The sequence below is a fragment of the Cricetulus griseus genome, chromosome 6, assembly GCF_003668045.3.
Source record: "Cricetulus griseus strain 17A/GY chromosome 6, alternate assembly CriGri-PICRH-1.0, whole genome shotgun sequence".
Classification (NCBI taxonomy): domain Eukaryota; kingdom Metazoa; phylum Chordata; class Mammalia; order Rodentia; family Cricetidae; genus Cricetulus; species Cricetulus griseus.
In genome coordinates this window covers 99,144,159-99,161,346 of record NC_048599.1, presented here as the reverse complement: position 1 = coordinate 99,161,346, position 17,188 = coordinate 99,144,159, and the positions used below count along the sequence as shown (strand labels likewise).

General features: G+C 37.6%; 1 protein-coding gene across 1 annotated transcript in view; it reads left to right on the top strand.

Annotated features, from left to right (window-relative positions):
* Positions 1 to 17,188, top strand: part of Agps (alkylglycerone phosphate synthase) — a 106,293-nt gene that overhangs the window by 74,068 nt on the left and 15,037 nt on the right. Inside the window, exons 15-19 of the mRNA XM_027420134.2 lie at positions 4,011 to 4,080; positions 6,761 to 6,822; positions 8,701 to 8,790; positions 13,569 to 13,668; positions 15,631 to 15,688. Coding sequence (XP_027275935.1) covers positions 4,011 to 4,080; positions 6,761 to 6,822; positions 8,701 to 8,790; positions 13,569 to 13,668; positions 15,631 to 15,688 — 380 coding nt within the window. The remainder of the gene's footprint in view (positions 1 to 4,010; positions 4,081 to 6,760; positions 6,823 to 8,700; positions 8,791 to 13,568; positions 13,669 to 15,630; positions 15,689 to 17,188) is intronic.

The following is a 17,188-nucleotide window of genomic DNA, read 5'->3' as shown; positions in this document are numbered from 1 at the left end:
TACTATCTTTGAGCATTGAAAATAAGTCCCTCTTTTATTTTATTTTTTGTTCATTCTGAAATTACAAGCAGAATTTCCTTAATAGATGATAAAGTTCACTCCGCTTTTTCTCTATTTTTTTTTAACTACTGAAATTCTAAGTTAGATACACTTAATATCTAAGTGGATTTCAAGTCTCTCTCTCCTTTTTTAGCTTTTGAATTGTACATATTTTCTTCTGCAGAAGAAATACTTTGTTCTTTTTTTTCTGGTTTCTGATATATATGGAATACAAATACAATTTTAAGACTTTTCTTTCTCTGTAAAAAAGCTTATTAATCAGAAAGGAGATTTAAGTTAATTTTCCCCCTGTATCTGCTTTAGCCTGAAATATAGAAACTGAAGCTTTAAATTTTTTTATTTACATATTTTCACTTGGTCTTAGCAAACACCTGGGAAATGATTCTTACATATTTAAATATTTAATTGGGATTTCTAAAATTTAGATGTATTTAGATGGAAATGAAAAAGACATTTTGCCATAATGTTTGAGTTGCTGGAATATGTGGTTAAATTTTGCATAGTTCTGCCTTTTCTCTCATTGCTTGACACATGCACCCCCACAGCTTTGTAGAAATAATGTTTTTCATTGCAGTTCACAGAGAAGCTAGAAGATGATTAGTAGCTAGTAGTGGGTCACATTTGCTATTGTAATGCAGGAGGTTAATGATGATAAATGACTGTTCTTTCTACCTCACACTTAGTTTAGCCTGTCTCTTCTGATGTGTTACGTCATTTCTTAGGGCATACTCCATGAGTATGTTTGATTTAAAAACTTGTTCAATGAGTTATTGACACTCAGGATGTTTTTTCCCTGATTTTTTTTTCCTGCTCTATTCTTCCTCATTAATTGTATTTTAACCTGTAGGGCTTTATCAGAGTCATTTTATCTGATTTACCAACTGTCATAAATGTTACTAATGTTAGTTTTGTTTTCCCACAAGAACCTTCATTTTCATCTTGAAAATAGGGCTGGGGAGATGGTTTAGCTGTTAAGAGTGCTGGCTGCTCTTCCAAGAGTTCCCGAGTTCAATTCCTAGCAACTACATGGTGGCTCGTAACTCAAAAAGAAAAGTAAATCATCTCTGAGATTTATGGTCCAACCTTCCTAAGATAATGTTGGATAATTGTATTAATTTTGCTTGCTTTAAATAAATGTGTATCACATTTATCCATTAAAAATGTAAATGAGATCAGTTTAAAGCAAAGAGAGACTTGTTTTCCTTTTGCTGGGTTTGTTCCCTGCTTAAAATTAAATTCTTCTAGTACTTTTGTCTGGCTTCCTTCGTTAAATATACAAATCCATGTTTTGAACAATCCAGATTATTAGGAAAATGATTTGGGGCTATTTTTATTTTATTTACTTTTTATCCTTAGAAATACATTGTCTTAACTTTGTCCCCTGGAGAAGGGGAAAGGGTCATCATCCCCTGAGCAAATTGAGAACATGGGAAGAGGGGGGAGGAAGCTACAAGAGTGAGAAGGGAAGAAAAGGAAGGATGCAGAGGTCATGAGGAAGCAGAAATTTTGTGTCAGGTGTAGATTAAAAGAAAGGACATATGACAGGTAGGATTTTAGTTGGGGGGGGGTGGTAGAGAAGAAAGGGAGGGAGAAGGGAACTGGGGTCGTCATGTCATTCAATCTTGTTTGTAATTCATATATATATATACACATACATACACACCAAAAAAAAAAAAAGAAAAGAAAAGAAAAGAAACATTGTCTTTTGGCTTTCTGACTTCTCTGTTTTCAGTAGACATGAATTTTTGCTCCAAAAAAACTTGGGAGTGTTTCTTGTTTGAATGCTGCAGTACCAACTCTGAGTCCCCAGTCACGGCTGTGTGCATCCCAGTGAGAAGGAGGCTCCACCATAAGTCCTGCTAAAGTTTGTATATGTTAGTGGAGCTTGTTTTTAATTAGGGCATTGCTAATCAATCCTTGATTTCCTTTCTTTTTTTGTCCTGGACAAAAGGAACTTCACTTCTGAGTTCCTTTTGTTCCTTTCTTTTGTGTTCTTATTGCCTTGTTAGCTAAAATTGACTTTTTTTTTTTTTTTTTTTTGTTTGGTTTTTTGAGACAGGTTTAGCTTTGGAGCCAATCCTGGTACTTGCTCTGGAGACCAGGCTGGCCTCGAACTCACAGAGATCCGCCTGCCTCTGCCTCCCGAGTGCTAGGATTAAAGGTGTGTGCCACCAATGCCTGGCCAAAATTGACCATTTTTAATGGAGTCCTCCCTTCATGTAGAATTTTTTATGTGTTTTTGTACTCATTTTGCCCTCTTTTTACCCCTACTCCAGCACTAGTGAACATGCCTCAACACCCATGACACAATGGACATAATAGTCAAATGTTAAGTAATCATTTTGATTGTTTATCTATGCTTGCCAGAGCTGAATAACATCACCTGTCAGTAGTGATGACAGATGCTTTGGCATTCTCCATAGAACTTAAGACAATACCTTACCATCATTGTTGCAGTGTTCTTAAGTTGTTTGATAAAATTCAGCATGAGAGTGATTAGTGTGGCCAGATGGTCCTTTTACATAAAATGAGAGTCTAGCTTTCCTTTCCATTAAACTACCTACTCCTTCTTTAAATATGTTTAAGAACCTCGTGAATTGATGTGTGAAATTTGTGAGAATAACACATAGATTATATGTGTGTGTGTGTATACATACATACATACTACATATATATGAGAGAGAGAGGCTGCAAAATTGACAGCTTTAGAAACAGTTCACTTCTGAGTTTTTGTGATTGCATGCATATTGTATCTTAATTTGATTTTGGCTAAATTGATGGTTCTGAAACAAAAAAAAAGAAGATCCAAAAGCTAAATGTGCAAGAAAACTATGACTAAAAAATGTAAGCCCAAATTGCCGTTTATTCTCTTTCATGGCTTATGAATATAGGATGGATGTCTATTTGCAGGTTTTTACTGTTGTTCATTGCTTCAGATTTATTACTGTGTGTGTGTGTGTGTGTGTGTGTGTGTGTGTGTGTGTGTGTGTGTGTGTGTGTGTGTCCAGTGTGTATGTCAGTTTGTCTGGAGCTACAGCTAATAAGCTGTAATAAGCCACCCAGTGTGGGTGCTAGCAATCAAACTTGGTCCTCTCCAAGTACAGCAGGCTCTCTTTACCTGCTGAGCCGTTTCTCCAGCCCCTTGAGATTTTTTCAAAAAACATGTTTCTGTAGGGTTTGCCCACCAGACCCCAGTGTGGAATGTATTCCTTATTACCAGATGGTAGCAAAGGATTGAAAGGAAATGGCTTGCCCTGGGACAGGAAAAGTAGACCTTATCCCACCCAGTGAAGCACATAGGATTGTTCCCACCATATATACTGTATCTCAGTGGTTTCCTGTACTTGGCTTCAAGGTCTTTCCTTTCTACTACCAGCTCCTGTAAGAACTGCTTTCCTTCGTAGCTTTGTACTGTTTCTTCTTGTTTAGCTGCAGAGCCTGACTTTGTTTTGTGTCTACTTAAGGCCAGTGCCTATCTGCATCTCCCTTAAGTGCCTTATCAGCACTGTGGCGGTTTTAGAACTTTATTTGGCTCTCTGCCTCAACCTCACATCCAACCCAGAACTAACTTTTCACTTTGAGTGTTTTGACCTGAGCCGTTTCATGTTGGTTTGTGGCATTGTGTTTATAAAATGATATCCTTTGTTTTACCCAAGTCTTAAGTGAATTCCAGGATAGCTAGGGCTCTGTTATACAGAGGAGCCCTATCTCAAAAAAAAAAAAAAAAAAAAAAAAAGAAGCAGCAGCAGCAGCAGCAAAAGTGTCTTCAGATTTGTTATTGAAACTCATTCTCAAGATAACTCTGGTATATTAATGATTCGTGAAATTAAGAGAAAAATGAATATAACATGTTAATCTGTTGAGCTGTGATTTTGAGATGTTATCAATTTAGCTTTTTTATTTTTATTTCTTCTGTTAAAATATACTGACAGTTTGTTCTTTATTTTCAGTGGTCTGGCAGCTGGAGAAGATAATGGACAGAGGGGTTATTTGCTGACTTATGTCATTGCATACATGCGTGTAAGTTGTATTTCTGTCATTAATTACTTTCCTATTTCTATGATAAAACACCATGGTGAAGGAAGGCATCTTATAAAAGAAACTGTTTAATCTGGGGCAGAGGATTATAGTCCATGACCATCATGGCAGGGAACATGGCAGCAGATAGGCAGGCAGGCAGGCAGGCATGGCACTGGAGCAGTAGCTGAGAGCGCACCTCTTTATCCACAGTAGGAGGTAGAGAGAGTTAACTGGGAATAGTGTAGACTTTTGAAATCTAAAAGGCCACCCTCCCTCCCCTGCCCTCAGTGTCACACTTCCTAATCTTTCCTAAATAGTCCTGTGAACTGGGGACCCAACATTCAAATATATATGAGCCTATGGGGGCATTCTCATTCAAACCACCACATTGACTTAGATTATGAATAGTAGTTTTTCTTGCTTAGAATGGATAAAATTGCTTTATAAATTGTTTTCTGTATAAAGCTACTGTAATTTAGCGCATCATTTTACTTGAAAGCCTGGATTTACTATGACATTTTAGAAGGCCCTTTAAAACTTTTGTGTGTGCTTTTGAGGAACTTACAGATGATTTAATGTCTTCCTGCCTTTAAAAAAATGGAGCCAGCCTCTGCCTAAACGCTTTGTGCCTTTCTTAACATTACTTGGGTTGGAGTGAAGCTGTTCTATGTGGCAATAGTCGTCACTTGATTTATAATCCATCTTAAAGATTTATAAATCTTTTTCCTTTCTTTAAAGATTAAAACTTGATTCCAAGTAGTCATTGGTTTTCTGAAGTGATGATGCTTTTGCAGAAGTCAGAAACTGTGTGTGAACACTGCAGCCTCTCTTACCATGCACTCTGCTTATTAGAGGCTCAAGTCTGTTACAGTTACTACTATAAAACCAGCCTTTTGAAGTTTCAGTTTTTCATTTGTTCATTTAGCTTTGTTTTCCTATTTTGGCTGTACTAGACTCTGTTTTCTGGCTAAAGTTACTTTTATTTAGTTATTTTATTTATCTTAAAGGTTAATTGTTAGTTTTAATGATCTTGCCTAAAAAAAATGCATCAGCTGCCTTACTGAAAATTTGACTTTCCCAAGTGATAAATTTTCTAATTTTCCAGTTGGAAATTGTTTCGAGAGAAGCATTTATTAAAAATACACATAATTTGTTGTTGTTGTTGTTTTCTCAAAGGCATGAAATGTTCTCATTTTGTGATGATTTAGTCCTAGTTAAGGTCTGTTTTCATATTGTAGTGAATAGTCAGTTATCCCACCCCCAGGGATTCTTACCAGGAAAGCAGACTGACTGCTTGTTCCTTGTGTTAGGAACCTGACCAGGAGATGTGCAGATCATGCAAGGGCGTAGATGACTTTCACTATCCCAGGATCTTTCTAGAGGAAATGTTTATAAAATTAGATGTTTGCTCTGAGTATATTGAAGGATATATACTGATAGGTGTATTTTCTGCAACACTGAATTCAGAATTCTAAAAAAATTAATGCAACTGTAATAAGTACAGCATGATGTACTTTGGGAGAAATATCCTGTTTTTAAGGTTCCAGTTAATTTTGAGGCCATTGCAAAAACAAGTTTAGGGGTCTTTCTCCCTAAATTTATTTGCTTTTATCTTTTCATTTTCCCCATACATTTCTTTATTTTGTGTTTGAATATGTAGCTGTGTGTAGATGCATATGTCACAGCATGTATGAAGGAGAGTCTGCAGGAGTCAGCTCTTGTCTTCTACCTGTGGGTCCTGGGTATCAAATCAGGACCTCAGGCGTGGCGACAGCTGCCTTTACTACTGAGCTGCCTTGCCAGTGCTATTTGCTTTGATCTTTAAAACCCTTTTCTAGTGCATACTCCCATGTCACAGGAATGATTCCTAGACAAATGGGTATATACCACTGACCATACATTTTAGATTGGTAGATTTGGAGGCCTGTCCTTCCAACACTTAGTGGTATTGAAGTTATTGTTTTTACTATATTTTATTTATTTGTTTGTTTGTTTGGTTTGGTTTTTCAGGTTTCTGTTGTCTGTTTCTAGACAGGGTTTCTTTGTGTAGTCCTGGCTGTTTGGGAACTTGTTTTGTAGACCAGGCCGGCCTTGAACTCAGACCCACCTGCCTCTGCCTCCTGAGTGCTGGGATTAAAGGTGTGTGCCACCATACCTTGCTATATTTTCTAAATTTGTTTCTAAATAAAAGTTGATGTGAAAAAGTCCCCTCCCCCCACTGCCTTACCTCTTGTTCCTTTCACCTTGATATTCAACTTTTATATTGGCTATTTTATTATTTTGGCCACTAAATAGCTGTTCTCTTATCTCTTCCACATGTGCATAAGCTTTTCCTGGAGAGACTCCATGCATTAGAGAAATATTTCCTTTTCTGTGCCAGGTGCTTTATCTGCTGCTGAGGCTGTGGAGTGGAGAACAACCCACACAAGGCTCCTGCCCTCAGAGGCTGTGGAGAGCAGCACACAAAGGCTCCTGCCCTCAGAGGCTGTGGAGAACAGCACACACAAATCTCCTGCTCTCAGAGAGGTCACACCACATGTGGGAACTTTCCAGTGTTCTTATGAGATAAACAGCAGGTTAGGTTAGACCAGAGGCGCACTACTAACAACTTCCAGAAATTCTAATGGTTTATCAATTAGTGTGTCAGTTGTAATTTCATGATTTTTGTGTATCTTTACAGGATTTGGGTTTAGAATACTATGTAGTAGGAGAATCTTTTGAGACTTCTGCTCCTTGGGACAGGTAAAACTAATAAAAAGACTTACTCTGATATACTTTATAATTGATGCATGTATGTGGCTATGTAATTTGTGTGTGAATATGGAAAGTTTAAAATTTTTATAAGAAACTTTGAAATAAGGAAGGTACTCTTGTTTAAATTAGTATTGTGATCTGAATACCATTGCTTTCAACATTTATCCCACCTCTTTTCTGGATTAAGGTCAATTTGCTTGGAACTCAACAAACAAATATATTGAAGCTAACATTTTGAAGACTTACTGAACAAACACAAAATGCTACTGTGTAGTTTGGCTTAGCTTAGGTGACTTCTATGTTTAAATGTTATTTTGAAAGCCTCCTTCCCTACCCCACATTATAAAACCTTTTTGCCTTCTTTTGTAATGGGTCATTTAGTTTTGGTGTGTGTGTGTGTGTGTGTGTGTGTGTGTGTGTGTGTGTGTGTGTGTACATTTAACAATATTTTCCTTACATTTAAATAATTTCTGAAAGGAATCCAGTTTAAGATATTACGGATAATTTTTATTTTTAAATTTAAGCAAAATTTTGGTACTAAAACACATGATACAATATAAAATGTCCTGGATAGGATTCATGGCAAGTATTATTTGGGTTTCTCTACTGGAAACATACACATTCATATGCTCACACAGTGTAGGGAATCAATAGTAAAATGTGAAATACTTTTGTAAACATGGACTTTTTGAGTTAACTTTCAATAAATTCTTAAGGAATCATCAGTATTTTTTATTTTCTTTGAACATGCCTACATTTCACCTTCCTTCTTATAAAACGTATGAACTTTTTTCAGTCACTAATGAAGTACCAGGCTACAGCAGATCTTTCTCAACCACTATTTAGGCATTAAGTATTTAATATCCTCTTCTCCTAATTTCTTATTTTTTCCTCTAGAAAGCACCTGTCTTTTCTGTCTTTTCTACATTGTCTTAATCTACTGTGGATTCTGACATTTGGTGTACTGGTAGTCAAATTCCAAGAATTATTTGAGATGAATCCACTCTATAAGATCACTATGTTATTCTCTCCTCCAAAAGTGCATACTTTTTTTTTTTTTTTTTAAACAATCTGTATGATTCTGGCTGTCTTTGAACCTGCCATGCAGCCCAGACAGAGAATGTGCCATCTTTTTGCCTCAGCCTCTGCTATTTGGATTATATTTATGTACCACCACACCCCTACTTTAACATGGGGACTAAATCTTAAAACTAAAAAGAATCGACAGCTGATCATCATTGATCCCTTTGGAGCAGTAATTTGGCAGGAAGCTCATGTCCGTTCTATCATTGAGGACTTTAGTCCATCATACTGTTCCTTACTGATGTCTTAGTATGGGTTGTTAATAAACTGGCTGGCTTATATGGTTTAAACTGAGATCTTTCCCCCTCACCTTGAAGTGTGGTGTCAGGGAACTTTGTGTGTGGGGTTGCTGGTGAAGGTCCTCTTGGTTTATGGAAGGCCTTCTTCTTGTGTGTCCTTATGTGGCTAAAAGCAAGCCTCTCTCCCCCTCCCTCCCTCCCTCCCTCCCTTCCTCTCTCCCTCCCTCACCCTCCTCTTCCATCCATTAGGACTCCACCCTCATGACCTGATTACCCTGACTCCTCCTATCAGGTAGTGTGGAAGTGTGGATTTCAGTCTGTGCATTCTGAGGTGGCCTTAGGCTTTCAGTCTTTTGTCACTGGGAAAATGGATTAATAGAATGTTACCACTTTAGCATTAGGAATTTCCTTGTTACCTGCTAATGTCTGTTATCTTTTTATTCTTCTAACTGGAGGCCAGTCAGCTAAATAAATATGTAAATACATGAACTGATGAAGAAATAGCTTAAGAAAAAGTAATATTGTATTCAACTGTCTTTTCTAGGGTTATAGATCTGTGTAGAAATGTAAAAGAGAGGATAAGAAGGGAATGCAAAGAAAAGGGTGTTCAGTTTGCACCTCTTTCTACATGCAGGTGAGTTTCCATAGTTGTTTATAAACTCATTCTGAAAAGTACTGTTTTAAACTTAAGTGCTGTGAAGGTGAATATGTGTGTATGAACTGTGTGTGAATATGGGCACGTGTGCCACGGTGCACGTGGAAGTCGGCCTGTTCTTCCACTCTGGAGTCTGGGTATTGAACTCACGTGCTCAGGCTTGCATAGCAAGTACTTTTACCCATAGAGTTTTCCCAGTGCCCCCAAAGTATTGTTTTTAAACAGATGTAAAATACAGTTTTCCAGCTGAGAAGTAGGTTTGGCCTGTTCCATGGGGCAAGCTTCCCTGAACATCTTACTACACTGTCATAACTGTGCCTCAGTCCTTAGCCCTGGAGACAAGGAACGCTGGCTCATGAGTGGGCTTTATGTTCTCTCAGGACCTCATGGCCATGAAAAGCAAGTGTGCAGGCTCCTGGAAACAGAAGCCTCTCTTGCTCCCTGGAGCTACAAACTACAGGTGGAGGCACAGAACCATGAACTATAGGAACAGTCAGTGTACCTGTGTCTTCCTTTGTGTGTGTGTGTGTGTTGGAGGGGGTGTGTAACTGTTTTCATTATTGATTATATCCATGGGAATGGAATAAAGAGCAAAAGGAGTGAAAGACTCAAGTGATAATTAACTTGTTGCTTTCCGATAGATGTTTCTTTGGTAATAGAAATATTCTGTATTTTTGTTAAGTTTGGTAGACACAAGCTACAATAGTTAGTAAGATTTTGAAATGTTGCTTCTGTGAAATTTAAAAAAAGATTTTAAGTTTAAAAAAAGCCACCTGTAATCAGTATCTTCCATATTGAGCAGTGATTGGTTAACTGATCTTATCCTTTTTATTAAATAACAGCAGCCCCAAAGGAAGCTTTTCTGAGAAGGGACCCTTCACATTTAGTTTTACAGTGTTAATTTTATGTAAACACCAGGTTAAATGTGTCAAGACAGAGGTGAACATTTGACTCTCCAGAAAGGTATGACAGTAATTTAAAACGGAGAATAAATGGCAGTCAGAACAGATCATGAGGAGAGAACCTTCAGAAAGGGTTACCAGTCACCATTCTACAGTGTGCAACTGCCTCACATTATTACTGTGTGTGTGCATCTATGTCTGTGAGGGCACCTCAAGTACATTATCTCCAGTCTTAAAGATACAAACTACTCAGAGTGTAAAATGAATAGAATACAGGTAACCTAAGGAACAAGCATACTTCAGCACCAAGCATTTCCTGTGTAAGCCTGTCTCTGGCTTATGGTGCCTTGACTTTGCAATGATACCAGTTTTGATGATACCTGTCTCCCTGTCACTCAGTACAACATGCAGTAACTACACATGGCATCTCAGCTTGTACTATGGAACAGGTTCGCATCTTGGTGATTTTTTCCCAGCTGTTGGCTGCTGCGGGTGTACTGAGCATGGTTGAGGTCTGCTAAGCGGTGATGTTTGGTATCTAGATATATCCAATGCACAACATTTTTACCTCACAGGGAGAGTTTTTTACACATCTCTGTCATTAAGTTCAGAGTTGTTTGTATTTCTGCTTGCAATGCCTGTTTCTCTGATTTATCTTATTTAATCTCAACCTGGGAAGTATACTTGAGGTTTTGTTCCATCCCCAGAATCGGCCTGTCTACTGTCTTGTCACCATGACAATGTTTAGATCACTTTAAAAGGTTTGGTATAAGACAGAATGCATCTGAAGGGTGGAGGCACTGTTCTGCTCTTTAGCAATAGTTTAATCTTTTCATGTTCTATTTTTTAATCCAAGTTTTTCATTATTTAAACTTTGAGGTAGGCCAAGTTTGGTTAGATCTGTTAGGCCCATCATATTTGCTATAGACTTTAATAGTGTTCTTATGTGCAAACGCTAAACCTGTAATATATTAATTGTGAATTTGTTGAAAGGTGGCTGTCTTAGGGTTTCTACTGCTGTGGAAAAGCAGCTTTTATTTCAGCTTACAAATCTGAGGGCACACTTTGTTGCTGGGTGAAGTCAGGACAGGAGCTGACTGATTCAGGAGGGCTCTCACTGGCTTGCTCAGCCTCCTTTCTTAGAGCACCTAGGACCACCCAGGGGTGATACCACCCACAGTAGGCTTGCTCTCCCATGCCAATCAGCAGTAAAGAAAATGTGTGATAGGTCAATTTGTGGGGACATTTTGAGGTTTGTCCTTTGTAAATGACTAGAGTCACATTGACATAAAACTAGCCAGCACAGTGGCAATGTTTTTATTAAAATTTGGTTACATATTCTATGTATTGATGTTAATGACTCCCTCATGAGTAGTGTATACTCTTAATTGCTATAAGCACACTTTACTTATCTATCCTTCAGTTTGCTTTTTTTAACTAATCACAGCACTTCATAGTTAAAATAGTTCTCCAATTTTCTTAAACTTGTAAATCTGGAACTTAAAATGTAAATGTTCAAGGGATCGTTTTTATGAGTGTGAATTAACAATAGAAGAAGAACACAGCTGGCAAATTGACATAGCATTGTTAAACAGTTCATTTCTTCTGTTCTGAGGCACCTAACATTTGGCCTAAAAGACCATTACAGTTTTAGATTAGATTCTGTTTGAACTGTGTAGTAAAAAGTATTTGTTGCTTCTGTTAGATTGAATCCTTTGTTGTATCTCTATAGCTTACATTTGGAAATTTGATTGTGATTGTCTAAACTCCCTTTACATGCTTCCTAATTGCATTTTGAAAACCTAGATATTTATTACGTGGATGATTTAAGAACTTCACATCCTTGGTATCTTTTGTACAGACACATATAGCATACCCATGGAGTCATGGACAGTATTTTAAGGTCATGCCACTGTGTTTGAGGTCATCATTTTATTTGTTTTTCAAGTCCTTTCTAATTATTGTGAAGAGGCTGTATTTAAGTCTGATCCTATTTGGTGTTTAAACATTTCCCCCACTTCTGAGCCATGTTTCTTTCTGTTAACTTTAAGAAGTTTGGAAGGCTTGTAACTCATCACCACATTCCATAAAGTCGGTTTGGGAAGTATTGTTTGTTGTAACATCTGAATAAGATGTTTTGTTCATTTCAGGTCAACTAGAAAAGCATTTGCATTGTTTTAAATTTTTTTTTAACTTTGGAGGGATAATAATCTAGACTTACAAAAAGTTGCAAAATAGTATAGTTGTGTTAGTTTTCTTCCTGATGCTGTGATAAAATACTCTGATAAAAACAACTTGAGAATGGAGATTTTTGTTTTAGCTTACTATTTGAGATACAGTCCTTCATGGTGAGCAAGTCAAGGCTGCAGGGGCCTCCAGGAGCTGGTCACATCCTATCCACAATTAGGAAACAGGACAACTGCATGCTGCTGCTGCTCACTTCTAACTCTCTACATAGTCTGGGATCCTCTGCCTGGGAATGGTCCTGTCTGAATTAAGATGAATTTGCTTGTATCAGTTGACATAATCACAGTAATCCCCTCATAGATGCCTCTAGACTCAGTCAGATTGACAATTAGCAGTAACCATCACATTTTCAGATACCATCTCACTCATTTTCCCAGGATCAATATCCAACATGGTTACATAGTATGTTTATTAAAATTTAAAAACCAGCATTTACTACTATTGATTGACTAGTTTTTAAGCTGCATAAAGCCATTGATATTACTTATCTATCTCCATATTCATCCGGTGTCTCTAGTATAACAATGATAGTAAAATGATACTAATTGTGTTTTAAGATAAGTGCCCTTTTAAAGTCTGGAGCTTAAAATTGTCAGCTTTCTTCACTCCTGTTGCTGTAGTCTACAAAGTATCCTGTATTGACTGTAGAGAGCTGTGAGTTTCTTCTAGCACTTCAATGATTTACTTTTTTTCTGCCTAGAATTTCTTGAGCCACAAGAATCCAATCAAATGCTATTGTTTTCAGAGCATTTATGTATTTTGCAGGTGTGATAGCTTGTTGGTGTTTTATCATCAATGTAGTTTCTTTAAATAATGAAAATTAATTTAAGTACTTGGTATCTGCATGTCATGATATGGTTCATTTTTCTGCTCCAAATAGTAATGAACCAATGAAGGAACAAGTTCCTTGTTTCTAATGTTGCCTTTATGGGTGGTAGATACTTTGTGTAGTGTGTCTGTTTACTGTGGCAATATAAAATGTATCCATGTGTATAGACTTGAACAATAATGGCACTGTGCTTCAAATATTGCTCTCTATTACCTTCAAGAAGAACTGATTGTACATAAGTTGGATGTAACAGGATAAGCTAAGTTATTTATATTGTCAAGATAAGGACTTTCTAAGTCACATTTTTGCTAGATTATTTTGACTGTGCATGTTAAAGCAGTTATGCCAAAACTTACCTGACTATATTTTGAATGTTTTCAGATATGCTATTTAAAATAAGGCTCTGTTACTTGTAGATAATTTCAATAAGCTCACTGAATGGTGTTTTTTTCATAAAATACTGAATTTTATAAACATTATTGCTTTATTTCCCTGTAGTTTTAGTACCATAGCTAAGCCATGTATTTGCAATTTTGATTGACCTCACATTTAAATGAAAGCAAAATCCTTTGTTCCCCACTGTATTCTTATTTTACCTGTTTGCAACAGCTGCAAAGAGAGCCAGTAGGCCCTTTTCTCTGGGAAAGGGAGGTTGAATAGAGGATGAGATTGTGGCTTGGGTAGATTGCCCAGTGGTCTTATCTTTGAAGTTTCTAGCTGTTAAATCTGTTTTCACTGAACTTAAAGCCCTTTGGGGATTTTGTCCGTTTGTCTTTTAGGGTGACACAGACGTACGATGCAGGTGCATGTATCTACTTCTATTTTGCCTTTAACTACAGGGGAATTAGTGACCCACTGACTGTGTTTGAACAAACCGAGGTAATTTTGCATATAGCTTTTATATTCTTTTATTAAGGTAAATAAATTTTAGTGTCAACTTAGGAACTTTAGTTTGAGTTACCTTAGTAACACATGGTTTGCCTGGCTGCTAGCCATTGAAATGAAAGATATGTTAAGTCCGCTGACTTCCAAATTGTCAGTCTGAAATTAATGTTAGGTGTTTCTGAAGCCTGTGTCTCTTTGGCTCTTAACTTTCAGTGCATTATAGCCAATTAAAAAACAACAGGAACCTTAATTACTGTAGGGGTCTTTGAGTCCCTTTGGCAGTCCATACATCTCCAGGTGGTAGCTGTTCTTGACGTCAACAGCCCCTGTATTCTTGATCTGTGTCGTAATATATTCCCATGTTTGTAAATTTTCATGATATGACTGTGTATAAAATCCTTGGGATTCATTTGCTAGCAGTTTGAATTTCTTAAGTGGCCTTAAGCTGCTGGTTTTTATAGACTTGGGTGTTGATAGCTATATTCCTTATTACAAGCAACATAGAATTCCTCCACTAAACTGGAAGAAGCCATAGTAGATGTGTCACTTAGACACACAGGTGCCCTAGTTTTTTAAGTTGATGATGTTTCTGCCAATGATATCTATCATCCTTAGAAGTTTAAGTATATTCTTTATGTTTTTGTTTGTTTTTAGCGTGTGTGTGTGTGTGTGTGTGTGTGTGTGTGTGTGTGTGTGTGTGTGTGTGTGTACAGGTACATATATGCAATACCACACAAGTGGAGGGAGGTTAGAGCATAACCTGGTAGGAATTGACTGTTTCTCTCCACCATATGGGTCCCAGGGCTAAAACTCAACGTGTTCAGGATGGCAGCAAACGACTTTATGCACTGAGGAATCTTACCTGCCCTGAGGTTCCACTATATTTGTCTCTCTCTGTCCCGGCTATGAAAGTCTTTGCTTAGCTGGGTACGGTGGTACACACCTGTATTTTCAAGCACAGGGGAGGTAGAGGAAAGAGGACTGTAGCAAGTTTGAGGGTCAGCCTGGTTTGTGCAGTGAGTTCCAGGCCAGCCAGGGTTTATATAGTCTCATCTCACCACAAAACAAACAAAACCTCCTTCCTTGGAGTTCACATATTGAACTATTTCTATTTTCCAAATTCTGATCTCATGGAGCAGTTTTATTTGAAGTGATTTAGTAGAAATGCTAAGCTCTTAAGCAAAGACTAGCTTACCTGTGAAACCTCATCTCCCAAGTCCTGTGGTTCCTTCAGAGTACTTTGCAGTGAGGTCTGGTCCATCTGTTCCACCTGGGCAGTCTTCTCCCTCAGCCACCACTGATGGTTTATAGACTTGAGTATGTCTGAGGAGCTAAAGGTGCAGGAGGTAATCACCTTGTGGCTATTAAATATTAGCAAATCATTAAGAATAGAAAATGTAATGAAATACATGCATAAAAATCCATAATGAAACCCATCACTTTTTATACTAACTGAAAAATTTTTTCAGTTAAAAGAAAAAAAGTTAAAAGTGGGCCATGCAGGGGTTAGGTAGGGAAAAAGGGAAGCAGAAAGGTCTAAGGCAGCTCCAGGTTCCATTGCTTTTCATGGTACATACTGTCTATATTTTGTTCTGTGTTTATCTTTCAACCCAGGTGCTTGCCATAAGGATGGTTAGGACTTAACATGTTAGGAGGTTAAACAAGGGGGCAAAACGGAAACTTGGAGTTGTTTTTTCCTCTCTCCCTTTTTCCCTCCTTCCCCTGTCCTCCCTTTTCCTCTTAGATATGTGTGTAGAACTACAAATAACATATCCCATATGCTTGAACTAAGAGATGTCTTCCATAAGTGCTTCTGGCTGTGTAGTGGAAATAAATGAAGAATTCAAGCAAATTGCTTGGTACCTTCCTGGGTATCTGGGGAGAAGTCAGTAAATGTTAACTACTCCAAAGTGAAATCCAAGTAGCAGCAACATTTTGTGTTGTTTCCATTTACAGGCAGCTGCTAGAGATGAAATCCTTGCCAATGGAGGGAGCCTGTCACATCACCATGGAGGTATTTTTAAAGGGGGGATAATAGAATTTCTGATATTCCTGCTTTTAAAGATATTTGACTCATTAAAATCCAGGGGAGAGTCCTCACATGAATAATTTGAGAGCACTTGTGATTCTGGAAACATTTTTTATGTCTTAGAATAACACTGATCAAGGTAGGTAGATTGTGTTATAGCCAAATGAGTACTTGATTTGATAAGGCTGCCTTGGCATGGAACGGATCAGCTTTTCCTAATTCTCAGAGATGTCATGTTACTAGAAAGCAGATTCTTACCTGGGAGATATTGGGCCATAACAGCTAAAAACTTTAAAGAAAGGAAAGAAAACCAAAACCTATACAGTCTCTTGCAGCCACTATTGGAGTATAGATGAATAACAGTTGTACACCTTGAAAGGTATTTGTTCCTAGCCAAACTCAGCAAATTAATTGTTAGGATTTTTAATAAGCTTAGGAAAGTAGTAGAATTCAGTTATAAGATAAGACTCTTTTATAAGTTAAACAACAGCCATTCTGTTATTAGAATTTTAATTTTTGAGGTTATCCACAGATTCTTTATAACAGAAACTTGTACAATATATTTCTGTAATTTTATGCTTAGAAAAAATAGAAATATAGAAATTTTAGAAAAATTTAGGGAGATGCATGAGGACAATAATCACCTAAAAATCAAAGTCTTAGTCTCTAGACTCAAACTCTTAGACCCTCCATGTGCCTCTTGTCCCTTTTGATTTTCCTTATAACTGTATTATCTAAAATGCTGTGCATATGTGTTTAAATCATTTGCATTTGCTTGCTGGAAACTTGGAGTTTGGGAGGGCAACAATTTTTTTTCTGTGTGTGTGGAGAGAGAGTGGAAGAATAATTTGAGTAGGTTGTCTAATGAACATCAGAGTGGGTAAATTCCTTTGCCTCCTTTTCCTAAATATATTCTTTCCCTTCGTTCTTTTTTCCTCTTTTTCATATTTGTGCACATGCACGTGTGCAAGTGTGTGTGTGTGCTTGCATGTGTATTGAATGCATGTGTGAGTCCTTGGATATGGAGGCCTGAGGCTGGGTGGGAATCTTCCTTGCTGGCTGCCTCATCCAGTGAGGCAGGGTCTCCCAGAGGTGCTAGTGAGTGTTAGAATGACGAAGAAAGAAGAAAAGGGCACTAGAAGTGTCAAGTGGAATTAAAAGCTGAGGTATTCCTCTGGGCCTTCCACCTTTAAAAGTTAGGGATTGTAAGATTCGTATTAGAGTAAATATGACAAAAGGAATAGAGAGTGAGGATGGCTGGCTATAAAGAAGGGGTGATAGAAGCTAACTGCCATTTGGAGAGTTGGTTGTTAAATGGCTGTTTCCTTAATTGTGGAATGATGGTATGGGGTCACTCACGTTTTGTAGTATGAGAAATTTGTCAAGATTAAAGGTGACCAAGTGACCTGGAGCAGTGCAGAGGAGAGTCATGCTGGTAGCCTTTCTGTGGTCAGCAGCTGTTTCTTTAACATCTGTGAGGATATC